General features: G+C 33.3%; 2 protein-coding genes and 1 pseudogene across 9 annotated transcripts; 2 read left to right on the top strand and 1 right to left on the bottom strand.

Moving 5' to 3' along the window:
* On the bottom strand, positions 1 to 1,760 carry LOC104793353 (3-ketoacyl-CoA synthase 8 pseudogene; annotated as a pseudogene). Its single transcript, XR_015562632.1, has one exon. The product of XR_015562632.1 is annotated as a 3-ketoacyl-CoA synthase 8 pseudogene (transcript).
* An 8,145-nt stretch (positions 1,761 to 9,905) lies between these two features.
* Positions 9,906 to 12,023, top strand: LOC147949998 (uncharacterized). Its single transcript, XM_087459951.1, has one exon. It carries the CDS (start codon positions 10,218 to 10,220, stop codon positions 11,802 to 11,804), a length of 1,587 nt encoding a protein of 528 aa, XP_087316077.1. The 5' UTR covers positions 9,906 to 10,217; the 3' UTR covers positions 11,805 to 12,023.
* A 5,580-nt stretch (positions 12,024 to 17,603) lies between these two features.
* LOC104793303 (uncharacterized) lies at positions 17,604 to 19,191 on the top strand. Of its 7 annotated transcripts, none has more exons than XR_002033024.2 (5): positions 17,611 to 17,888; positions 18,050 to 18,168; positions 18,395 to 18,460; positions 18,596 to 18,781; positions 18,884 to 19,191. XR_002033024.2 is itself a non-coding variant. In XM_010519663.3 (4 exons), the coding sequence occupies exons 1-3, from the start codon at positions 17,740 to 17,742 to the stop codon at positions 18,412 to 18,414; spliced, it is 288 nt and encodes a 95-aa protein (XP_010517965.1). In that variant the 5' UTR covers positions 17,604 to 17,739; the 3' UTR covers positions 18,415 to 18,460; positions 18,884 to 19,191. The 7 variants fall into 7 exon arrangements, 4 of the variants coding, with proteins under 4 accessions (XP_010517965.1, XP_010517980.1, XP_010517959.1 ...); XR_002033021.2 differs by having other exon boundaries at positions 18,050 to 18,211; XM_010519663.3 differs by lacking the exon at positions 18,596 to 18,781 and having other exon boundaries at positions 17,604 to 17,888.
* Positions 19,192 to 21,186: the final 1,995 nt, after the last annotated feature.

The following is a 21,186-nucleotide window of genomic DNA, read 5'->3' as shown; positions in this document are numbered from 1 at the left end:
TTCTTGAAATGACTGTTAATTAATTATGTAAAGAAAATTCAGTACCAAAACAAAGCGAACAGAGACAGCAACAACATTCAATACAAACTCTTTAAAGAACAAACAAGATAAGATAGTTTAGACTATAAGCCGTACGTAAGGGCTTAATCATAACATTAAATATCAATCTCAACCGGGTATCTGTCCAGACAGTCTTCCCATGGACTGTTAGCTGAAGGCTTAACGTCTCGTAGAGCCACCCAGACTGAACTGTTGCACTTAAAACCTGACCCCAAAGCAATCTGCCAAATCCTATCTCCTTCCTTCATCCTTCCTTTAGCTTCTGTATAAGCCAACTCATACCAAATTGAGCTCGAAGAAGTATTACCAAACCTGTGTAGTGTCATTCTTGACGCCTCTACGTGTAAGGGAGAAAGCTTAAGATTCTTCTCCAGCTCATCTATAAGAGCTCTTCCACCAGCGTGGATACAGAAATGCTCAAAGGCAAGCTTGAAGTCTGGTGTATAATTCTTCAACTCTGGCTTGAAATACTTCTTCTTGACAAAAGTAATAAAGAAGGCAAGCTTCTCTTTCAATGGAAGAACAAGAGGACCCAAAGTTGCAATATTGATCTTAAGAGTCCTTGCTGCCACCATTGGTAGATTCTTTGTCAAGGTAACTCCAATTATGCCATCTTCATCTTCTTCTTGCGTTGCACACTCGAAGGACCTATCATCAGATCCAGTATGTATCCGTACCGTGTGAAGGAGCTGGTATTTCGCGCGTGCACGGTCTCTAGATCTGTTGGAAAGCAGAACCGCAGCACCACCAAGCCGGAACAAGCAGTTTGTGACAAGCATTGATTTGTTTTTCCCTAAGTACAAGTTCTGAGTGATGTTCTCTGTGCTTACTACAATAGCATAAGTGTTCCTATGAACTTGTAGTAATCCCTTGGCGGCATCAACAGCTATAACTCCAGCACTGCAACCCATTCCTCCAAGGTTCAAACTCTTGATGTTGTCTCTGAGTTTGTACTTGTTCACAATCATGGACGCGAGTGATGGAGTTGGATTAAACGTGCTAGAGTTCACCACCATGATACCGATATCATCAGGTTCTACACCGGTGTTGTGAAAAAGATTGTCAAGAGCTCCGAATATTACTTCCTCCGTCTCTTTACGTGAAGCCCCCAGGCCTTGCTGAAGCGGGAAGCACTGAAGACCTTCTGGGATGTACGTTTCTTGACCAAGACCGGAACGTTCGAGAATCTTTGCCTGGAAGTCAACTAAATAGTCGTTCTCTTTGTTCTTCCAACACATGCCTGCTTCTCTTGCACGTCTCGCGTGTCCCATTAGCGTTTGGATATTGACCTTGAGATGCGACGGTGGGAGGTAGCAGGAGAAGTCAACAAGGTAAACAGCTTTAGGTCGGGTTAACATGTAAAGGATCCATACAAAACCAACAAGAAACGAGAGTAGGCTTATGGTTTGGAGGTTGTTTTGTATTTGGTGGAGGAATAAGTTTTGGAGATCATCTAAGTTGATCTGAAATTGTTTCATGGCTAATGCTGCCATTGAAGAGATGAAGAAGATCTTAAAGAAAACTGTCTTTAAGTTCTTCATTGAACATAACCTTAAGAGTAAAAAAGAGAGGACAAAAAAAAAGTCTTGTTTAAGTGTTTACCCTTTGGTTCTATTTTAAGTTGTGTCGTGACATTTTCTTCAAGCTGGCTCTGTTTACATATATAGAAAGTTGAGAGTGATGACCAAACGAATTAATTATTCTCTCTCCTTGTTGTATTTTAAATAGCATTTTATAATTACTGGTCAGAAATCAGAAGTGAAGAAAAATATCAGAAAACAGTTTTAAATCCGAGAAAGTATATAATTGACACTTGAAACTTCAGCTGTAGCACTAGGTATACTTCGTCTGCATTATATTTCAGGACTCGAGTACTCAACATATATCAGAAATCAAGTGTTTTGTTTTATTTTTTTCTGATAATTATTCTTTTTTAGGAGACATATAAACGTTGACAATCCTCAATTCCTTAATATTTAGATATATACATTAATGTATAATTTAGGATTATCAAATGAAAGTTGAAGCCACACCCTATTTTTTGTCGTATCTCTTTGAGTTATTACTAAAGAAACAGTGTATTTAGATAATGCTATATTTATGGAGTATCTACCCACATTCATGAGTAATAAATAGGAGTGACGAAACAATCAACTACCTCATTTTACTGCCGTCTGTCGTATACTTCTAACTATATATGTGCTTCAAATACCATAAACATGCCATTACAAGCTAACGTAGCCTTCTACGTACGTTTAAAAGAAAAAAAAAATATATTACCATCCATTACATATTCGTCCATCCTTGGGTAGTTTGGGTTTAAGCTTATTCAATATGATTTAGGATGTAATTTGTTTTAGTTTTTAAAAATCGGTTATTGTGGCCTTTGTACGGTGGATTTTGTTCTAAATTTAAAACACATACTAGAAATGATTCGAGTTTCATTAATTCACAAAATGTGATTTACAAATTGTTTATTTTCAAGCCTAAACTAATGTAATGGAACTAATAATAATTTGCTAAGTGTCAATAACTCAACGATAAGTATCTCAAACAAAACTTGTAAGTTATTGTTGGAGTAGCACAATAACCATAAAAAATATTCTAGTTTCCGTTACGAGATGTATGCGCTTAGACCCATAACTTTTTCGTTATTAAGAAAATAAAATAAATAGAACTAACAAAGAACTTATATTATAAACCGATAAAATCAATTCTAAAATACACTTTTTAACTAAGTTTCACATAACTAGGTCAAGATATAACCAGTCATACAAGATAGAAGATACTAGAATAAACAGTGCCATAAATTATGGTTGCGAAGAAGATATACTATTCAATGTACCTACAGACTCAGGTAGACCCAATATCTTTAATGGCGTTCCAAGATAGTCGGTTAAGATTGCTGGATGGGCAGATCTCGATGGTCATATAGGCAGTGTGAATGTGTGAATTGGTTGAGGGGGGAAATAATGGCTTTTGAGTTTTGAGGGAAATAATAGTTAACCGTTGTCGTAATTATAAAGAACGATCCAGCTCACACATGTGATCAACAATTAAAAAATTAATCAGGATGGTTATATAACTTAAAAGTGGTGAAATACATTAAACAATAACTACATTGTTTCAAATTCCAGTAAAATTGTCTTACCCTTTTTAATTGTTTCAAGTACAATTAACATTAAAAGACGTTTTACCCTTTTGTAGGCATTGAGACGTGTAGTTATTTCAGTCAGGTACAGAAAATAATTAAAATTACTTACCGGAAATAAAAGACTACTTACTGCTTCTTTTTTTGCTGCCAACAATGCTCAATTATGTTGAAAAAGACGTTGGGTGCATGATAGTGCTATCCAGGAAAATAGAAAAACAGCATAGTACAAGGTTAGCTAACATGTTAAGACTTTTAAATACAGGTTTAAGTCTCCTGAGTGCATGCTCATGCTATCCAGGAAAAATGGAGACTCCTAGACTCAACACAGCTTTCGATAACATTTATCGGAGATATTTAAATCTCCTTGAGCAGTTAGGTTGACGTTGATTGGTTTAAATGATTCTCTTATTGCGATGAGAATAGTATATTTATACATTTAATGATCTTCCTGCAGCAAAATACAAATACGTTTTATTTATCAACACTGTAGAGAACTGCCAAAAAGATTGTTTCTTACTCTTTTATTCTGACCAGTCTTAATTTGTATTGGAGCCTCTCCGGCAAAACCAAAAAAAAAATCAAAATACTAAAGCGATCTTAATAAAAATCCGACTAAAACAAACAACCCTCTCTTCAAATCTAAGACATTTCTTTTAAAAAAAATCTAAAAAAAATCTAAGACGTTTAAGGTTTTATAAATAATTTCATACTGCTTTAATTTTACAAGAAATAAGAGTTTAACTATTTTACTAAATCACTAAAAACAACTATCAACGCATACGTGCATGTTACTTATTATTACAAATTCTAGTGATTCATGCGATGCGAAGATGATAAAATTCGCTCAGTTTGCCTCATGCGGAAGACGGGATCCTACCACTGAATGGTTGAGAGTGGTGAAATTAGAAATGGTAACTTGTATAAAATCATTATTAGAAAGGTCAAGAGTGGTTAGAAAACTTAGTTGTTTGAAGCCTAAAAAGAGTACTATAGGAATTGAGCTGGCCACAGAGGCACCTGAAGCTACGATCTAGCTCGATCACATCCCCGAACTCGGCATCACATTTGACATCGTACCAATAACAACAGTCGCTTTTATTTGCCCATGACTCTGTCTTTGGAGTCTTGCTAACAAAACAATATGCCTCCAAAGTCTCAGACTCGTTCTTGAACTTGAGAATTGCATCCCTTTGATCAGGATTACACAAGGGTCTAGTAGAAACCATGAAAACGTTTAGAAAATAAAAAAAAATAAAAATGGTGAGAATAAGAGTAATAGGAATGACAAGCACTGTTTGGGTTCCAAGAGTGTTTCATTTCTCTTTTAAGTATTTATCTTACTTTCTTAAATATTAATAATGAAGAAGCATGAAATTGGAAATATTAATAATTTTATATCATGTCATTATTATATACAAAGTAAAAGATAGACTTGGGATCCAAATTATTGCACTACCATCACGAGAGCATGTAACTTTGTTATCATGACATAACCTGGAAAAAAAACATATGTTACGGGGTGAGACGTGAGTATCGAACACAAAAACTTTAGGAAAAGCCAAAAGGTATAAAGTTAACAATAATTGCAAGATGATCTACTTGCAGGAGGGAACACACACCATGACTTCTTATACTTAGGAACATTCTCGTCTATTGAGTAGTCAGTTACAGCAAATCCAGATCCTGCAGCACAACCACTAGAAAGAACCACATCATATGATTAAGGTCAGAAAATTAGGATCTCATAAGACGTGTAATTTAAAAAGTGATTAGTTTACCTGAACTGAACATAATTAACAGCATTCTGATCTCCAGCCAGAACATCCATCTCATGATTTGGCTGGTCTGAATCATCCTTATTGGTTTTACTCGCACTCCAAGTCTCCAAACCTGTAACCAAGGAAACATATTTTCGAACAAATGTGGATTTGCTCGATGACATGCAAATCTAAAAAGGAGACAAATATTTTTCAAATTTAGGTTGATACTGATTTCAAAACAACATAGGCTTTGAATGGGGAGTGTGAAAAAGAGTGGTTCTTCAGCCCAAGTGGTATCTCCACTTATGTATTCCCATTCAGCAACCGCAAAAGGAAAAAAATAAAAAAGAGAAGAGAACACATGTAGATAAGAAATTCTTGTCTTTTAGTAAAAAAGGTAAATTGACCATTTTTATCCAGATATGGGAGTGTTAAGTGGTCCAATAGTACAAGTTGTTGTAAAAGAAAATAATAATACAAACTTCACATTTTGGCAATGACGAAGAGAATACAAAATTTTTTTCTTTTATATCTAATACTTCACATCTTTCTTCATCACAACAACAAAAAAGATCAAAAAAAAAATTCCAAACTTCCTCTAGTCAAGCTGTAAAAGTGTAAGGTATATATATTTTTTCTTTCAAACATATATACATTATATTATGTTATGATGTTTAAATTAAATTTATATTATGTTATGGTGTTTACTTAAATTAATAATTATGTTGATGTAGTTAGTTTTATTTATTAAATGAAAATTTTCTAGTTAATTGTAATGTTAAATGAAAAGTTTCATACCTTTATGCTTTTGACTAACCGGAAGATAAGTACTATGTGGTTGATTCTGGCTATCCAAATAAACAAGGTTTCTTGCTCCATATAGATCTTCAAGAAACATGGTTGTTCGGTACCATATGTCATTATTCGAGAATGCTCCGCCTCCTCAGAATAAGTAGGAATTTTTCAACCGCTGGCATGCATCTCTATGTTCTATTATTGAGAGGACATTTGGAGTGTGGAAGAAGAAATGGAGAATTCTTTGTGAATTTCCTAGATATAATATTGAAGTGCAAAAGAGAGTCGTCACACCTACAATGGGTCTACACAATTTTATCAGAATTCCAAATTTTGATAGATGATGATTTTGCTGAAACAATGGGGCCTTCACATATTGACAACATTAAACCGGAAAGTGATTTAAACGGAACAACAAATATAGCTAATGGTGATTTAATGGCGAATCTCAGAAAAAGAATTGCAGATACATTAAAGGCTAATAAACATCTTCTATATTAAATACTTGTTGAATGAATGTTTTAAATACATTTATTTTATGTATTCTGGTTTTAATTTTATTAATGTAATAAGTTTGGATCTGCGCTATAGCACAAACAAAAATAATTGTGTAGTAATTTAATTTAATTTCATTATTATTTTAAAAGTGCAATTATATTAATTATTTTAAAAAATATATATTTTTATATCAGGTTTTTCTAAAATAAAAGATTAATTAGAATCTACTTATAAAAAATTAAATACTAACTTTAAAATTTAAATATATTATTTTAAATTTGTACAGTACTTTGAACCAATTTTACCATTCAAACATAAATTTTGAACCGCTTGATCCACTAGATCCACACTTGTTCCGCTAGATCCGCTAGATCCACTTTTTCCGCTTGATCCGCTACGTCTGATACACTATCTCCATTCGGAGCCTATAGAGGGATGTATCAAGAGGCCATAAATGCACGCTCAAGTCACCAACATATTTTATCAACATATTTTGATGCATAGCATCCTAACAACTAAAAAAGATTCAAGACATGCGAATAGAACACAAAAGACACGACAAAATACTATAAAAACACCACATATCAAATGATAAGAGTAAACTTTTTGGTGACTTATTCATCAGGATATGACAAAAATGTTATTTCATAATATCACTCTCAAACAATGGTAGGTTTAACTTTGATAATTGATTTTTTTCATTTTTCCCAATTGATTATAACCCTATTTAAGGGTAAATGAAATAATAATAAAAAAATGTGCATATGAAAGACAATATTAAATTATAGGAATAGTCTTTTATTGAATTTAAGACATGGTATTTAGTTGTTTATTATATGAATAATATCCTTTTAATACTTGTATTTTTACAATACATTTAAATAAAAATAAAATAATATATTTCATAATTTAGAAATAATTTACCAACAATATCTATAAAAAAACTCACCGAATAGTATTTTTCTTTTTAATCAAAGATTTTATTCTTTTTCTTTTTACTAACAATAGCTATAAAGAAAACTCATTGAATAGTTGTTTTATTACATGAATAGTGTTTTATTAAATTTAAGACATGGTATTTTGTATTGTATTATATATGAAATAATGTTATTTGATAATTATAATACATTTATTGTAACTATAAAACAACTTAATTTTAATAAAGATAAAATAAAATATTTCATAATGAAATATCGATCAATATCATCTTTCTCGTCTCTCCAGTGGAAGTCGTATAATCTTCCATGCAGTTTTGAAAGGTTTAATAGCAGCCAGCTGAGTAACACCATCAGTGGCATAATAGATCTAGGTTTAATGTGTTAGGTTTTTGTATAAAGTATAGGTTTGTATTTATAGAAGTAGACTAATGGAGGCGATTTGGTGCAATGGAAAAACTTAAATACAATTAATAATAGTATAAAGATGCATCAATTGTAAATGTCAATCTCTTAAAATTAGGAAAAAATAAACTCAAAACATAGTCTTAATAAAAACGGGGAAAGTATAGATTAAAATCAAAATCCAAAAGAGTATAATCCTAACCACAACGCTGATTATGTTATTTCTTTTAATTTTTTTGTCAGTCTATAAAAAAAAACATGTTATTATAACTAAGATTTAAACAAGCCATTAACTTCACTTTTGTTTAATAATTAATACAATCGAAGTTCTCCCTCAAAACCCTAGATCTACAGCCGTTGCCGCCTAAGATCCGTTTGCCTCTCTGCCACCCGAGGCTTTCGCCGATGGTGTGAGAGGGCTCTGATCTTCTTCTTTGCTTTGTTTTCCAGTTGTAGTAGTACGGTGACTCGCTCTCTTCCTCTCCGGCCGTGCTGAGGAGTAGCCCAACTCTAGCCCAAAATCCTCAAAGCCGACGTTCTTGAGAACTTCCTCAATTTTCTGGTTTCATTCCGGCTAAGAAGCGAGACAACAAGGCATATGCGATGTGGCCAATCCGGAAATGCACCGTGAGGTGAAGATATGCTAATATGTGCTCCAATCTCTTATCTTTAGGAGATTAGCATTCTGGTTATTGCGTGGTTAGTTCGGAGAAGCCTCTGTTCATGCTGGTTTTGCTTCGCGTCTCTTGGTCGGGTCAGTCAGATTTATTGTCCGTTTTAGGCTTAGGACCGGAACAATGAAAGCCGGAGAAACCAAGCTTTTCTGATGATGCGCATTTGGGTGTTTATGCTATTGAGACAAGTTCAACACACCGATCATGAGGTTTTAATTGCTTGGAATTGATTTGTTCTTCAGTATAGGATTTGGTCTTCTCTGAGTTGGTAGTTGTTTTCGTGTCATAGGGTTAATTTAGGTGGTTTAATAGATGATTTCACTCCGAGTCGTTGTGTGTTTTCTATTTCATTATGGTTAAAAAATGCAATGGTTCTCTGTTAAGTAGCGTGGGATCCGCCTAGTGATTCAGGGTGATACTAGATCGATCCATTATATTTGGTCCAAGTCTATAGAGGTGAATGTTATGTACCTTTGATTTGATTGTATTGCTTTGGATAATGAATAGTTGATGTTGAGCCAAAAAAACAAAAAAAAATTAAGATTTAACCCGTGATACTATTTTGTAGATTCTGTTCATACAAGACGTGGCTGTACTACAACTACAAGCGAGAAAACGTTAAATCTTGACCCTTGTCTTTCCTTGACCTCCTCCATGCAAAATAAGAGTGGTCGTGCTTCTTTTATTAGCCTAAAAATCCAAACGAGAAAACAAGTGTGTCAAATAATGAAGATATTATATAATCATTAATAAAATTCTATGCTAATTTTCAATTGCAATTTAAATGTCTCACAATAAATATTTTAATAGTAAGTTTATTGTTAGTTTATGTTCTATCTTTTTTTTTTCTTTTGTTAAAGTAAGTAATATCACTACTAATTACAACAATCATTACTGGGATTAAGAGAACAACACACATGACTCGGGGTATGAAGTATGAACCCATTGAGCTTACAAAACAGAGACAATATTAAGGAGGATAGAGACCTCTCATTAAATACATTGTTGGTAAATCCGTTGGTATACGTCTACAATCTTACCTACTACCATCCGAATTTTTGTTTGCCTATAGAAATATCATTGCTCCATTACTGATGAAGGGTCGTTGGGTTGTTAATTAAGTTTCAAGACATACATCTATATTGTTGGTAAGTTTGGTTAAAGTAGTTGTTTTCTATATGTTTTTGATAATTGACACTACTAAACGGAATATTAGTGATTGCCTATAGGCTATAGAATCAGTTGTCGATAATATTATAGAGATTCGAATCCGTCAGTTTAAACGTATATTCCTTGCTAAATATTAAATAACCAACGAAATACGTCAGTACTAAACGATCAATATATATAGTCCATCCGTATGGATTCGATTCGCTGTTCTCTAGACCCTACGAAAAAATTTCGGCAGTTTTCATGTATAGTATATTATAAAGGAAAATTTTTTAACACTGTCGTTTTCAATCAAATATATTTGTATCTATACTGAATTAATCTATATCCAATCTTTTATGTGATCTAAAAATGAATGTACGTATTCGCGTTCTAATCCATGCACCACGTAGCTATACCACAAGTGAGAAAACGTTAAAACTCCACGTCCCCTTTCTTGACCTCCTCCATGCAAAATAAGAGTGGTCGTGGTTCTTTATAAGCCAAATATCCAAACAAGAAAACAAGAGGGAATCATTAATGAGGATATTGTAAAGCCACAAGTTTTTTTTAATATGATGCGATCCTCATAGAATCCGTGATGGCTTCGTTGAAGGGTCTACTTGATTAGTTTAGTCTACCTTCATGGTATCTCCTCCACCACATGATCTCTCTATAAAATTCTCCATCTCCGTCTCTCGCTAAAAGAATTTTATCGTCCTCTTCCCCCATTCTACTAAAACACACATTTTCATTAGAGAAATAATCTAAGTCCAAGAAAAATATAATGGACCCATGGTCGTGGATATGCGAGCTTCCAGAATCTCCCGAGTTCGTCGAGTCTGATTCTCACGCAGTGTTTCAGCTGGCAGGCGATTTGACACGTTCCATCAAACTTAGAGCCGAATGGGATTCTGGTTCTGAACCAGAATCTCTCTCTCTCACCTTCAAAGTCATAGTAGAGGGTTTTGACCGCCTTAAAACGTCGACCATATGGGTCTCCGACACATGTCTCTTGTCGTCGGAGAAACCGTTCCTCCCTTTGGTTCTCCAGCTTCTTCGAGAACTAATCTCCATTTCTCCGACCACACGTGATGGTGCGCGCACAAAGTCTGAGCTACTTGGGATCAAGCCAGGTCCGGTTAGCTGGGTCATGGACTCTCACTCCCCTGAGTCCTTCTCATCCGTATTTAACCTCATCCTTCTCGTGCGCCTCTTTTGGCTGTGTGTTTTCGACGCGCCTAGTGAAGTAGGCTCTTTCTTCTTCCAAAACTTACTAGGTCCACACGTGAACGCACTAACGTGTCAACAAGCACCTGTGTTGCGAACGTTTCTGGTCTCCCTCGGTGTAGACGCCGAGCTGTGCATCGTACGTGCTGCTTCTTACGCCTTGTCCAAATGGATGATCTCCAAGGAGGTGGGACTTGGGAATCTCGGGTTGAAACAGTTCAGCAGCAGCCTCATGCCCTCACATCGTTCTTTGGGGTTTTCTTATGCAACAGAAGCTCATGGGCTTTGGATCTTGAAAGGCTATTTCCCAATCTTGTCAATGAACGTCACAAATAATAGCTCTAACCAGATTCAGAACAAGATCGTCAAGTTTCCCTTCGTAGAGCCCAAAGAAGCTGTCTTACGTTACGCTTTGTCGCACCAACAAGCTGAGATACTCGTACAGTTTGAATACTCTGTTAAGTTCCATGAGAACTACATTAAAGTGAACGCACGTGTGGACAACATACGCATCCACATGTCGAAGCTAGGGTTTCAGAACGGAGGAGTTGGCCTGGAGAATAAGATAGCAGATTGTTACTCGGAGGAGAGATATTTTCCGTCGCGGGTACGGGTCTGGCTCGGGCCAGAAATCGGGTCGTGTCACGTGTCTGGTCTAAGCCTAGGACGATCAACCAAGAATGAGGAGAGAGAAGTCGAGGTGACGAGGGTTCTAAAGGGAAACTTCGGAAAAGGGAAAGTGGCTCCGAGAGTGAAGGCAAGAGCAAGAATGTCAACAAAGAGGAAGGTTAAAGATTGGAAAATTGAGCAGGATAGCGAAGGAAACGCTGCTGTTTTCGACGCGGTGTTGTACGATAGGGAGAGTGGCCAAGAAGTGACAACGGTGAAGCCGAATCCGAACCAAGAGGGTTTAAAGAATGTGTTTACGAAGAGTGGAGGGATGGTGTTTGGAAGGGATGAGTATGGAGATGAAGTTGGCTGGAGAGTTGGGAGAGAGATGGAAGGAAGTGTGTTGAAATGGAGAATGGGTGGTAAAATTTGGCTAACTTATTGGCCAAACAAGTTAAACACTTCGTTTTATGAGACTCGATGTGTGGAGTGGTGTGATGAGGTTGATTTGCCTTTGCTTCCCACTTCTCATTAACTAGTGTCGCAAATAAGAGAAAAATATAGGTACATAAGCAATTTCGTGTCGGTCATAAATTGGTATATGTGTTTGTAAATATATTAGTTCTTGTATATATTTTAGTTCTTAAGATACATATAGCTGTTGTAGTATCTCAGATATTGTAGTCGTATCATTGTCTCAATTTACAGATGCAGATACTTATATAGATTCATAAATGAATACATTTGGTCACAATCTATTGATGTTTGTAGTAGTACTAAACGTAAGGGTAGTTCCGTCACGGAAAATGGTCAACATCAACACAAATATTTTATCATATATAATTTTATATCTAAATTTCAATACAATGAATTTTGAATTTGAACTGTTGTAAAATCTGAATTTTATATCCGAATTATTAAACATTATACAAAATCAACATAGACTTAATTGTTGTTAGTAGATGGTTGATTTTTTATAACTAAGAACTTTTTCAGCGGCGATAAACGTTGATGATTGCTAAAAAAAAGAATTTTTTTTTAATAAATTCACCAATAAATTAGTGACATTTTTTACTTTTTTTTAAATAAATTTTCAATATTCCTTTATTCAAAATTAAAATTTACATTTTCAAAAATATATATTTAAAATAGGTTTCCAAGATTATGGGCATAAACTTGTTATTTAGTTTCAACATATTATTTATATCGTAACATAATATATCAAAATTATCACATATACATGGTCGTATGTATATGTCAAAATTAAAATATGTAGGTTAATTTGAAATTTATACGGAAGAGAATAGATTTGTGGGAAGCTGAATTCCTACGAAACAAGGAGCAACGACTTCTTAACTGGAAACAAGTTCTGCCACACCACACGCCACCTCTATTCTCTTCTACCACATTGTTTTATTCCTTTCCCTTAATTTTTATTTTATTTTTATTTGATTATTATTGTATTCAGTTTGGTCCTGCATGTCATCTTTGTTAGAAGCAAAAAAGCTTCTCTCTCACAAAGAACAACAACAAGAACTTGTTTCTCTGTTTTATAGAAGATAAAACAGAGTATTATAGAAACTTGTGGTATTATTAATAAACTGAAAAATCTTGTGTGTTTACATCATAGTTTCGATGCTTTAAATAGATAATACAACAGACGCAAATAAGAGTTCCATCTCTTCTACTTGTGACGTTTAGACAATACGACACAATCTAAACATCACGACTCTTAACTAGAAACTAACTTATACAAATGTGACTTTATGTTATACAAAACTCAATTATGTTCAATTAGGTCAATTATGTTCAATAAATTAGTGACATTTTTTACTTTTTTTTAAATAAATTTTCAATATTCCTTTATTCAAAATTAAAATTTACATTTTCAAAAATATATATTTAAAATAGGCTACATAAATATATATTTAAAAACATATATATTTAAATTTTGTTCACAAAATCGCTAATTTTATGTATAATATCTTTATTAGAATTCTTGATAGTTTAAAAAAATTTACATAAATAAATTTGTTTCAAAACAAAGTATTTTATATTAAAAAAATTATAAAAAATATATATATATTAAGTCACAGCTCCCAGCCTCCGCTCACAGTTCCCTGCTCTCTGCTCCTGTTTCAGCTGCTTACCATTGTTGCTCTTCTCTCCTCTTTGCCAATCTAGCCTTTAGCCACCACTAAACATTTGACGTGACACATGAATGTTTTGTTTAAGGCATTTTCAAAAATACCTTATTTTCCATGTTCTTTTTTAAAAATACTCCTCCATGTTGACCATTTTTAAAACTACCCCTCTTTATGTACAAAATGACCAAATTACATTTTCTTTGAATGATAACAAGAATGTACAGTCACCAAAATCAAAAAAAATTTCCTGCCAAAAAAATTCTTTTTTTCCCGTCAAAATCGAAAATTTTTCCCGTCAAAAATTATTTTCTCCCGCCAAAATTTTTTTCCCGCCTAATTTTTTGAAATTTATACCTTTTAAAAACCTTGTAAAGGTGTTTAAAAGGTGTTTAAATTTTTTTTTAAAAACCTTTTAAAACTCTTTTAAAAATCTTGTAAAAGCGTTTACAAGGTGTTTATAAGACTTTTATAAGGTTTTTATAAGGTTTCTACCTTATAAAACCTATTAAAAACCTTGTAAATTTTTTTGGCGGGAAATGTTTTTTGTCGAAATTTTTTTGACAATAATTTTTTGGCGGGAAATTTTTTCGAATATTTTTTTGCGGGAAAATTTTGTTTTTCTTTTTATTAAATAAAATATTTTTCATATAAGTGTAAAATGGTTATTAAAAATTAAAGGAGGACAAAAATAAAAATGGCCACAAAAGGGGGTATTTTGTGAAGGGGAAAAAACCCGAAAATACGCCATCTAATTTTTTTTGGCCGTTTAATTCCTCTAGTTATTAAATTTCCCAAAAAATACCTGGTTTAATTTCCGTTGTCTTTAAAAACCTTCATTTGATTAATAACGGTAGATCCATACTTATGACATAATGACTGGTAACTCTAATGACAGAAATGTTTACAAGGGTTAAACTATAACCCCACGTGGTTAATTAGAGGGATTTAAAGACACTATTGCCTTCTTCTTTTTTCCCCAAATCGATTTTGAGTTGTTTTAGAACCCTAAATAATTTAGAAAATCAAATTTGGTTTGAGAGAATGGTGAGTCTAATTTGGTTTGAGAGAAAATCCATGAGGCGTATAGCTAAATTGGCTGATAAGACAAAGAAATGTTATAAGAGGTTTCCACCTAATATTATGTCGATCCTTGATGCAAACCGCAAGTAAGCCAAGTTTTACTCAGTCCTCAAAAGTGGTGAGAACAATTATGAGGTGTTAGAGGGTGCTAGAAGCTTCAGTGTTTACCATCTTTTTCACATTTCTTTGACTCACCATTCTCTCAAACCAAATTTGATTTACTGAATTTTTAGGGTTCTTAAACCAACTCGAAATCGATTTGGGGGAAAAAGAAGAGGACAACAATGTCTTTAGCTACCTCTAATTAACCACGTGGGGTTATAGTTTAACCCTGGTTAACATTTCCGTCATTAGAGTTAACAGTCGTTATGTCGTAAGTATGGATCTACCGTTATTAATAAAATGAAGGTTTTTAAAGACAACGGAAATTAAACCAAGTATTTTTTGGGAAATTTAATAACTAGAGGAATTAAACGGCCAAAAAAAAATTAGATGATGTATTTTTCGGGTTTTTCGCTATTTTTGAAAAGAGGTATATCAAAAAGGGTATTTTTATTCTCATGTTTTAAGTCGTTTTGGTTATAAGACTATACATTTTTTTTTTTTGAGTTAATTATAGGATAAGCATTTTTTAAGTGTATTGTTTAATAGGGACTTTTTGTCCGTGATTATGAATTTAGGCTTTTTTTTGCTAAGAATGACGAAAATACTCTACTCTTTCTCTCTCGCTTCATATTGTTGTTCTCTCGTCTCTCCCAAAGTCGAATAAGAGATTTAGATCTTGAGCTTCTCCAAAAGAAGGTAATCTTTTAAATATTTTCTCATGCCAAAAAAAACCTTCAGAGAATATAGCTTTGCTCCATATTCTATTTTCTCTCTCTCTCTTCTACTGCAACTGTTTTTTTTTCTCGATCTCTACAACGAGTCATTGAAATTGGGTGATGAGGAATCTCGATTCTCTCTCGTTACTATGCCTTTTGTGAAGACACTTCATACAAGATAGTACCGATGATGAGATGCGATGATAATGACTGTTTTTATGGTGGTGAGAGAACGGCAACGTAGTGCGGCGGCGATGATGATAGTCGATGGTGGCAACGAGTCAATAATGGAGTGATGTTGCCAATCATAAATTTGCAGTTTTGAAACTTAGTTTAGATTTGATGATGTATTGGAGGTTTTGATTCATTTTGTAAACAATCACATAAAAAATTGAGTTTGTTGTTATAGTTTAAGAAAAAAAAATCTCAACTGATTCAATCGTTGTTTAAAATTATATCCCTTGGATTCACTATACATTATCTCTTTAGGGTTTAGATTTTTTTTTTCAAAAGACAATCAATTGAATCTCTTGAGTTTATTGGAGGAGATAATGTTGGCAGCGGAGATGTATTGTAAATCGAGGGCAAGATAATAGTGGTGATGGATTTAACGGAGACGATGAAGAACGATGAAGATGATGCAGAGCACGAAGAAGAAAAAAGAAGGGTACAACCATCATTTCGCGTAATAAAAAGGCCTAAATCCGCAAGCACGGACAGAAATGCTCTATTTCAATTTTTTTGTGGCACAAAGGCTCAATTGAACAATAACCCTTTTTTCAACACTTTCCTCTTTACGTTTTAACACTCTACATCATCATCTCTTTCCTCCACCTAATAATTCAAAATCTATTTAGTTTTTGTCATCTACAATAGTTTTGTTTATTAAAATTCAAGACCTTACTTTATTTATTTTATTATTTATTTTTATATGTTAAAATAAAATAAAACAAGTCTCTATTTATAGAGTACAAAAAATAAAAAATTTTGATGTAAAGCAAAACAAGATAAAAAATTAATTACTATAAAATAAAGGATGTCAAATAGTTAGGATGAAATTAAAAGTATAAATAACTTTAACAACAAATAATAATGTATTATGTGTCCTAGTTGTCCCCATTTTTGTTTATTCAACATGGTTTAATCCACATAGTTTTTTTTCATTTTTCAACACCCTCGTTGTATAAATTCAACAGTTGAATTTATAATTCAACACTTCCATTGTACACAGGGGCGGATCCACTTTAATCCACCTTGACCTCCATTGACCACTATTGTACACCTCCATTGTTTAATTTATTTATAAATTTATATTGTACATTTGTTTTTTTTTTCAGCACCATTTTTTTTATTTTTTAACACTCCACATCATCATCTCTTTCCTCCACCTAAGAATTCAACATCTATTTAATATTTATCATGTACAATGGTTTTGTTTAATAAATTTCAACACCTTATTTTATTTATTTTATTATTTGTTTTTATATGTTCAAATAAAATAAAACAAGTCTCTATTTATAGAGTATGAAAAATAGGAAATTTTGATGTAAAGCAAAATAAAATAAAATTTTGATTACTATAAAATAAATGATGTCAAATAGTTAGGATGAAATTAAAAGTATAAAGAACTTTAACATTCCTAGTGATCCCTATTTTTATTTATTGAACATGTTAGAAAAAATTCAATATGGTTTAATCTACATAGATTTTTTTTTCATTTTTCAACACCCTCGCTGTATGAATTTAACAGTTGAATTCATAATGGTAAGAATGCACTAGTTAATTTATGAGATCATGTGTTTGATCCCCTCTTCTTTAATACTTTTATAGTTTTTGCACTTTGGTATAAAGTTTCGCTAGATCAGCCACTGATTGTACATAGTCTAATGCATTCATAAATTCAAAATCACGTCGTATGCACCATAACCAAAACAACGTCAGTTTGAACCAATCACGTACTATATCATCTTTCTAATAACGGTTTAATTATCAAAGTCAATGGTTGACTAAAATCGACTAAGTCAATCTTAGTTTGTGCATAATGTTGGGTATAAAATTCTAATTTTACAAAGGTTCGAACTGAAAAGTACATTGTTGTATTGAAGTTTATATGAACAAAAAAAAAAAAAAAAATGCATATGACAAATTGTTTGGATCGACCCGACTCCGCAAGCTAGACTAACTTAAGAATTAAGATTTTATGTACACCGGGCCTTGAATAGCTCAATTCTAAGCCCAACCAATTGGGCTTATCAAATTATCATCATATGGTGTAAATTATCAGCTACGGTGCACACCACACAAAACATCCGTACAACCAAACTCATCCAGAGAAAGTGTCACACTATTCATTTCACCGTAAACCCTAGCAAAAACCTCTCCGCTCGCTCTTCACTTCTCCCTTACAAAGTCTGTAGAACAAATGGCTTGGCGGCGCAGTGCAGGATCCGCTGCTCGCTCTTTCGTCTCCGCCACCGCTAGATCACCGTCTATCCGTTCTCCTTCGACGGCGCTTCCCCGTCTCCGTCCTCCTCCATCCTCCCGTCGCTTCACCTTTTCATCACCTTCCAGGTTTGTCCCCCTATATCTCCATCATCGTCTCGTGATCAATTTCAGTAAACTCTAATCAAAACCCATTTATAGATTTCATGAAATTGAAGTTTTTTTCGTATCTCGATTTCGAAATGTTCAATCTTTTGCTTTTTGTTGGTTTATGAATTATGTATATTCAGGAATCTAGGAGCACTTGGTTGTACACAGTCGTTCTTGCCTCTGTACAGTGTTGTGGCTTCTTCTCAACTCACATCTCACCTAAATGTTAATTTGAGGGCTTTCTGCGAGTTGTCTAACGGTACCTTCCAACGCACTTGTCCGGATCGCTAGTAGTCCTCTTTGTGAGTGTTTTACTTTGCTTAGGATTCTTTAGGTTAATTTTGGGAAGATGAGTCTGTTTTTAGTGAATATGTTTCTTAGTGCGTTGGTGTTGTTATTGTTTCTTTGTTTGTGTAGGATTTAAGTGGTTTTAGTCTTTCCTTCTTGATTTGTAAAGAACAATTTTGGGTTTTGGGATTTGATAGGAATTGGAAAAGATGGGTGATGCACTTGGATTTTACAGTTGCGGACAAGAGAGTACTGCTGCATTTGTAGGTTTCTTCTCCTGTAGGTTTCCTTTCGCATTGTGTTGGCTTAATAGACAGAGCAAAAGGTTGTTTAGCACTGAATAACAAACATCTTGTTCAGTTTGATTCTCTGATTTACAGTTTTTTTTTCATATTCAGGAAGCTAAAAGCCATTGTGCAGAGACAGTCTATGGCTTTGCATAATAAAGATGCACACTTGTTACTTTTGATACGCACAGAATGTAGTTTATACAGCCTTTTGTGTTTTGTTTCATTCGGCTCCCTTTGAGTTATCTCCTGGTTATAATACAAAGAATGTTGAGTCATATATGATACTAAATGACGGTAAAGAAGAATTGATAGTTAGGAATGTTAGCCATTAAGCTCAATGAATCTCCCCTTCAGGTTCTTATACTGATTAGTAAGTTTTGTTGCAATTTGAGACAGGTACTTGAAGAGACAAAAGAGTGGCATGTCACAGTGCGTGCCTCAGTACTTTGATGGGATGTGATATCGAAAAACGTGGGGTTACCTCAGAAATGAAACTTAGTTGTTTGTGTTACACAATGTGTGGACTTATTAGCTGTAGAGCTTTTCGTTTGCTTGGCACAATTTTTTTTGTTTTAGAAAAAATGCATATCAGCCAGCATTAATAAGTGTATTGATCAGAACTAAAACAATGTTGTTCCCGACTCATCATTTTTTTCCAATCTCGAACTATAATCATAAGCGTAGATCTGGAGATTCCTCTTGTACTGCACTCTCCAAGTGTACTTGTTCCTTCGACGTATGCTTGCATAGGTTGTTCATAGGTCATCTCGGATGCCTATAAAAGATGCATTGGCTTGCTTGCGAAAAGTAAAAATACACTTAACTAATCAGTTGAAACCTCAGATTCATAACAATGCTCAAGCACAATGTTTCATAAACAAGACTAGATAGGTAGACAACTAGTATTACTTTTGCATTCAAATTTTAAACACTGTTCAGTGAAACAATTTTTTTTTTCTTTTGTAAAACATAATTTAAGTTGAACGGAATAAAAGTTTTATTATCTCAATAGTATCCTCCTATGGTTTTCACCAAAAAAAAAAAAAAAAAGATATATCCTCCTATGGTTGTAATGAAATAATAGAAAAGTTTAATAATATATGTTCGCCAAACCAACTACAATTGGTCAAAGAACATAAACAGCTTTGAATGATTAGGGGAAGTGTAATAATTAATTATCCCAATAATTATGTGCTAATATTGAATTGGATCATTAAATTTTAATATGCCAAGTGAAGCATATATATTCATTTTCTTAAAGACTACAATGCTTTGGTGTACTTTTTTTTCTCTTTTTCTTGTGTGAATCGATGCCTGGTTGTACGTAGACTTGGATGAGTACGGAAACTGGTTGCGTACAAAATTATTTTCGTGTGATTGTTCATTTTATCGGAACATTCAATTATTTTTTTCCTACATTATACTAAAAAAACATTCAATAGCTATTTTATATTTGCACATGCAAACGAAATATAACAGAAACTTCCCTCAGATTCTTGTTAATGATTTTTGTTTTCATATTTGTTTTTTTCAGTTTGGTGACCTGTAATCTAACTCTAACTACGTTAATCCCCATACGGTCAACTAAAGATATAATCATATGATTTATTGTTTATTGTTTATATATTAACGATAAGCATCTCAATTTCTAAATCCATTTCAATCTTGGTTTATTGAATATGTAAATTATAACTAGTGTTACATAAGTGGCAAAACAACAAGAAAATGTAAAAAGATAGAGGTAGATAATAATATAAGACATGACAATACATTAAAAATAAATGATCCATAGTTGAAATATTAGGTCGATAATATAGGTTTCCAAGATTATGGGCATAAACTTGTTATTTAGTTTCAACATATTATTTATATCGTAACATAATATATCAAAATTATCACATATACATGGTCGTATGTATATGTCAAAATTAAAATATGTAGGTTAATTTGAAATTTATACGGAAGAGAATAGATTTGTGGGAAGCTGAATTCCTACGAAACAAGGAGCAACGACTTCTTAACTGGAAACAAGTTCTGCCACACCACACGCCACCTCTATTCTCCTCTACCACATTGTTTTATTCCTTTCCCTTAATTTTTATTTTATTTTTATTTGATTATTATTGTATTCAGTTTGGTCCTGCATGTCATCTTTGTTAGAAGCAAAAAAGCTTCTCTCTCACAAAGAACAACAACAAGAACTTGTTTCTCTGTTTTATAGAAGATAAAACAGAGTATTATAGAAACTTGTGGTATTATTAATAAACTGAAAAATCTTGTGTGTTTACATCATAGTTTCGATGCTTTAAATAGATAATACAACAGACGCAAATAAGAGTTCCATCTCTTCTACTTGTGACGTTTAGACAATACGACACAATCTAAACATCACGACTCTTAACTAGAAACTAACTTATACAAATGTGACTTTATGTTATACAAAACTCAATTATGTTCAACAATCTTATCAATGGCTTCTTTGTATTTTTCATAGCTATTTTTTTCTTTGCTTTAGGATTTTTCTTTTCTACCAAAAAAACATTAATATCAGTATATTATCAAACATATCATAGTTTTTAGTAGGCGTATTATATATTTTTCTCAAGCGTCATGTAAACATTTCCTACAATATTTCAGTCTTTGATAAAATCATTAGGCTGAATCTCAAGATGACTCACTCCAAATGAATCTTTACGCAT

Source organism: Camelina sativa, chromosome 1 (assembly GCF_030686135.1).
Source record: "Camelina sativa cultivar CO46 ecotype springtype chromosome 1, ASM3068613v1".
In the NCBI taxonomy this organism is placed as follows: Eukaryota; Viridiplantae; Streptophyta; class Magnoliopsida; order Brassicales; family Brassicaceae; genus Camelina; species Camelina sativa.
Note: the sequence above shows the minus strand (reverse complement) of the source record. Positions and strands in the feature narration are given on the sequence as shown.